Raw genomic sequence first — 4,452 nt, 5'->3', positions numbered from 1 at the left:
AAGAGTTCTGTCCTGAACACATGTCCATGCCCATATTCAGTTATACTCATAGCGACACCTGCTGGCAACAGGAAGTGTCATGGTTAGTAGGGTTGCCACCGTCAGCGAGGCAAAATAAGGGACTCCCATTCACATGCCAAATTGTTTATGACATATATGATTATTTATTATGTATATATTTATGATTAATATCAATGATAAATTAATAAATAGGGCCTAACATTAATTATAATATATTAATTTATCTGTTTAATCATGTCTAAAAATATAATAATTATGTCTACCAAGCTCTGATAATGTATGGAATATTATATTAACAGACTATCCCAATTTTTATAAAACAATAGGCCTATACATTTAGAAGCACGGATGTGCCTATCACTTTAAAGGCATGGTTCACACAAAAATGAAATTAGTCATAATTTACCCAGGTTGTTCTAAACCTGCATAAAGTTATTTCTTCTGTTGAACACAAAAGAAGATACTTTGAAGAATGAGTCATTGGGAACCAGAAACTGTTTGGTTAACCACATTATTTAAAGTATCTTCTTTAATGTTCAACAGAAGAAAGAAATTATTACAGGTTTGGAACAACTTGTGGGTGTGTAAACGACGACAAAATTTTCATTTTTGTCCCATTCAGCCCTACATCTGGAGAGTCTTGTGTTCAAAGGGCAGATGTGAGCTCCTATGTTTTAAACCGCACAGGTTTGTTTACTGCATGCTGCGCTCGTGTGAAAGGGCTTTAACGGCGCACGTTCTGGAGACTCCGTCGCTACGGAAACAAAGACGTCACGTCAAAATCACGTAGTGTTAAATAGGCTAGCAACATGCTAGAAACATGCTAGCAACACTTAGCTAATTTGCTAAAGCATGCTATTAATGCCATCAAACAGGAAGTTGTTGTAACTCATGCATACAATGTCCAATCTGTCTCAAACTTCACGTGTTTGATAAGAGTCCTGGCCTGAAGACATCTACATGATCATATTCGATTATAGTCATAGCCCCACCTACTGGCAACAGGAAGTGACTTGTTTCACACTAACTTAAAGGGATAGTTCACCCAAAAATAAAAATTCTGTCATTAATTATTCACCCTCATGTCGTTCTAACCCCGTAAGACCTCCGTTCATCTTCAGAACACAAATTAAGATATTTTTAATGAATTCTGAGAGCTCTCTGACCCTCCCATAGATAGCAATGCAATTACCACGATCAAGGTCCAGAAATGTAGCAAGGAGATCGGTATTATTTTACCGATCTCCTTGCTACGTTTCTGTACCTTGATCGTGGTAATTACATTGCTGTCTATGGGAGGGTCAGAGAGCATGGCGGTGAGCCCGGGTGCGAGGGCCCTTTCATCGCTGCTTGCAGCTTTAATTAGGGAATGTATTACAAACTTTGTGCCCCTGTATACAACCATTAGCTAACACTTTAATCGTATGTGTAAACATACCTGGCAATAAAGCTCATTCTGATTCTGATCCTGATTCTAAATTAGTACAATTAGCATTAGCATAATTAGCTTCAATATTTAGAAACAAATGGCTAAGGGTTTGTATAAAAAAAGCAATGTTGTGTTGTTTTCCCAATAACCACTTTTCCACTATATTGATCCACTGTTCGGAGGTTTAACACTCATCTAGTCTACTATTTAGGATAAATCTTCAAATCTGACTGGCCACCTGTTCAGGGTGTTTCCCTCGCATGTAGCCCAATAGGCTCCAGCATCCCTGCGACCATACAGAGGACAAGCAGTTTGAAGAATGGATAGAAATCTTCAAACCTCATTGGAGATGCTTGTCTGATGCTTGTCTCTAGAAGGAGCCAGACCATGGTAGAAGTCTGGCACAATGTTGTCAGGAGCCTCCAAATAAGACAAGAACAGGCTGTTTGATCGACATGCAAAGCGATCACTCCCTTTTTTTGTGTTGTCCACTGTCCGGAGGTTTAACACTCATCTAGTCTACTATTTAGGATAAATCTTCAAATCTGACTGGCCACCTGTTCAGGGTGTTTCCCTCGCATGTGGCCCAATAGGCGCCAGCATCCCTGCGACCATACAGAGGACAAGCAGTTTGAAGAATGGATAGAAATCTTCAAACCTCATTGGAGATGCTTGTCTGATGCTTGTCTCTAGAAGGAGCCAGACCATGGTAGAAGTCTGGCACAATGTTGTCAGGAACCTCCAAATAAGACAAGAACAGGCTGTTTGATCGACATGCAAAGCGATCACTCCCTATTTTTGTGTTGAAATATGGCTCAATCTAGAATAAATGCTACCACAGTAACAAGGATCCATTCATATGGATCCAATCTTTGCGGAATCAAAGACTTCTTGACAGTTAGTAAAGAATTCTGCACAGTTACCTGTTCCTGACTAGGCCTTGTCTTCCCCGTTTCAACAGGTTTGGCCAAGTCTTTATGTAGCCGTTTGTCTGGGGACTGCACAGGTGTATTAACATGGGCTCTGGATTGGCTGTTTCTTCTGTCTGATGATGTTGAAGAGGCCCTGGAATTGTCAGGAGTCCCTTTCCCATTCTTTGTCTGATCAGGAGAACCTTTATTACTCCCTGAGTTGTTTGGAGCAATTTTGAGTTTGGTCTTGACTTCGTTCTCAATCTGCTCTTCCTCAACATCCCCAATGCTCTCTCTCTCTTTTTCACCCTTTGGTTTGTGACTACAAACGGGATGGTCCTGCCCTCTGTTTTTGCTGTCTCCAGGACTTTTACTTTGCTCGTGTGAAAGTTTCCCATCTCCATCCCTGTCGTCCTCTCTGGAGTATTTTAGCAAATGTCTTTTTTTCCAAATGCCTCTGTCCTCTGGATTTGCGGATTTAGCTTTATTGCTGACCCTGCTACCATCCTGGTAAGCGGTGTCTCTTTTGTGTACTCTCTCCGACTGATGTCCTCTATATCTAAAACTTTGTCTAGGGTTTCCCCTACTTTCTCTGACCACAAGGACATCACAATCTTTTGGACAGTCACTAGCACACTCTTCTCGAACCCTTTCTATTCGATCCCTAGGAGGACAACTTGACCCTTGAGGGACATTCCTTGGGTTTTTGGGGATGTCCTGATTTCTTCTATAGTTACTAACTGCATCACTTTCTTGCCCCACTTTAGCACAACTGGACTCTTGAGGACAACTTCTGCCATCTCTGGGAAAGTCGTCAGCACCTTTACTTGGGATCTCATTGTTGTTCAACTCCGCTTCTTTCCCTTTGTAGTGAAAAAACCCAACATTGAAGTCGTCAGCACCTTTACTTGGGATCTCATTGTTGTTCAACTCCACTTCTTTCCCTTTGTAGTGAAAAAACCCAACATTGTCTTCTTCTTCACTGTCCTCTTCTTCTGCTTCTTCCTCTGTCTCTTCTTCATCCTCCTCGTCCTCAGCCATGGGGGCTTGTACGAAGTTTGTCTCCGTGATAGGCTCTGGTCGCTTGTAGACCGTTGTTGTTGCGTCTTGCTGCAGAACCTTGTAAAAGCCTTCCGAGTGTTCCCAAGCTTCCTCCGGTTTACAGCTCTCCCGGACGTCGCGAGACGTGCCAGGACACTCAGCACCGTCCGCACCTTCATGGCAGTCCATTCCTTCCATGTAGCTTTCATCTTCAGGACAACAGTGGACATAGTATGTCATCCTGTCCGCTTCGGTTTGCAGTTCCTCATCTTCCTCGTAATCATGTTGCTCTTCTTCTTCTTCTTCCACGGATACGACATTATCATACTCGGACAGTGAGTCCTCCTCCATGCTGTCCTGCTGAAGAGGGCTTTCGCCTTGGATGGAGTCATCCCCAGACCCGTCACTTAAACAGTACCTAGCTGGCACAGGAGAGGGTGGTTGGATGTCCAGCTTTTCTTGTCCAAATTCCTCAGGAACTGGATCAACTCCATCTCCAGAGAGCTTTTCACTTCCAACAGGCCCAGTGCTAGAGGCTGACGGGTTGAGCTCTGAAACAATGGCTCTGGTCCCCGGTCTTCTCCTGAGAGCCATGACTGGCTTCATCGGCCCCACAGAAGTGGGATTCTCTCAGCCCTGAAACAAAAAGTTCAAAATTAAAGTAAAAAGTGCCAAATGTAATTAAAATGGGTTTTGGTGAGTATTTATTTACTTGGTGGCTGTATAAGCAACTGTTTAAAGTTGAACTGATGTATTCAATATGTCATTGATGTGATCGATTCAAATCAAAGACATACAAACCATCTATAAAGAAAACATCATCTAACTACTTTATCTACTCAAGATTTTTATCTACCATCAAAAGGAAGGTTTCTCAACAGAAATCCATGTGGCGACATGTATGTGGAATATTCCTCATATTAAACCACTTAAAGGCAGAGTAAGTGATTTCTGGTAACCAATGTTGATATTTGAAATCACCAAAACAAACACGCCCCTACCCCAAAAGGGTCTTGCCCCTATTTTGATAGCTCCGCCCCACATATACGT

At 42.3% G+C, this 4,452-nt stretch overlaps 1 protein-coding gene across 1 annotated transcript in view; it reads right to left on the bottom strand.

Annotated features, from left to right (window-relative positions):
- LOC107712513 (amyloid beta A4 precursor protein-binding family A member 2-like) overlaps positions 1-4,452 on the bottom strand; it is a 28,836-nt gene that overhangs the window by 9,373 nt on the left and 15,011 nt on the right. Inside the window, exons 2-3 of the mRNA XM_016517788.1 lie at positions 3,264-4,038; positions 2,374-3,182 (exon numbers count right to left, since the gene is read on the bottom strand). Of these exons, the coding sequence (XP_016373274.1) occupies positions 2,374-3,182; positions 3,264-4,008 (1,554 nt within the window). The 5' untranslated portion in view covers positions 4,009-4,038. The remainder of the gene's footprint in view (positions 1-2,373; positions 3,183-3,263; positions 4,039-4,452) is intronic.

Source organism: Sinocyclocheilus rhinocerous, unplaced genomic scaffold, assembly GCF_001515625.1.
Source record: "Sinocyclocheilus rhinocerous isolate Xijiao unplaced genomic scaffold, SAMN03320098_v1.1 scaffold1259, whole genome shotgun sequence".
NCBI lineage: Eukaryota > Metazoa > Chordata > Actinopteri > Cypriniformes > Cyprinidae > Sinocyclocheilus > Sinocyclocheilus rhinocerous.
The sequence above is the reverse complement of the archived record's forward strand: the minus strand, read 5'-3'. Positions and strand labels throughout refer to the sequence as shown.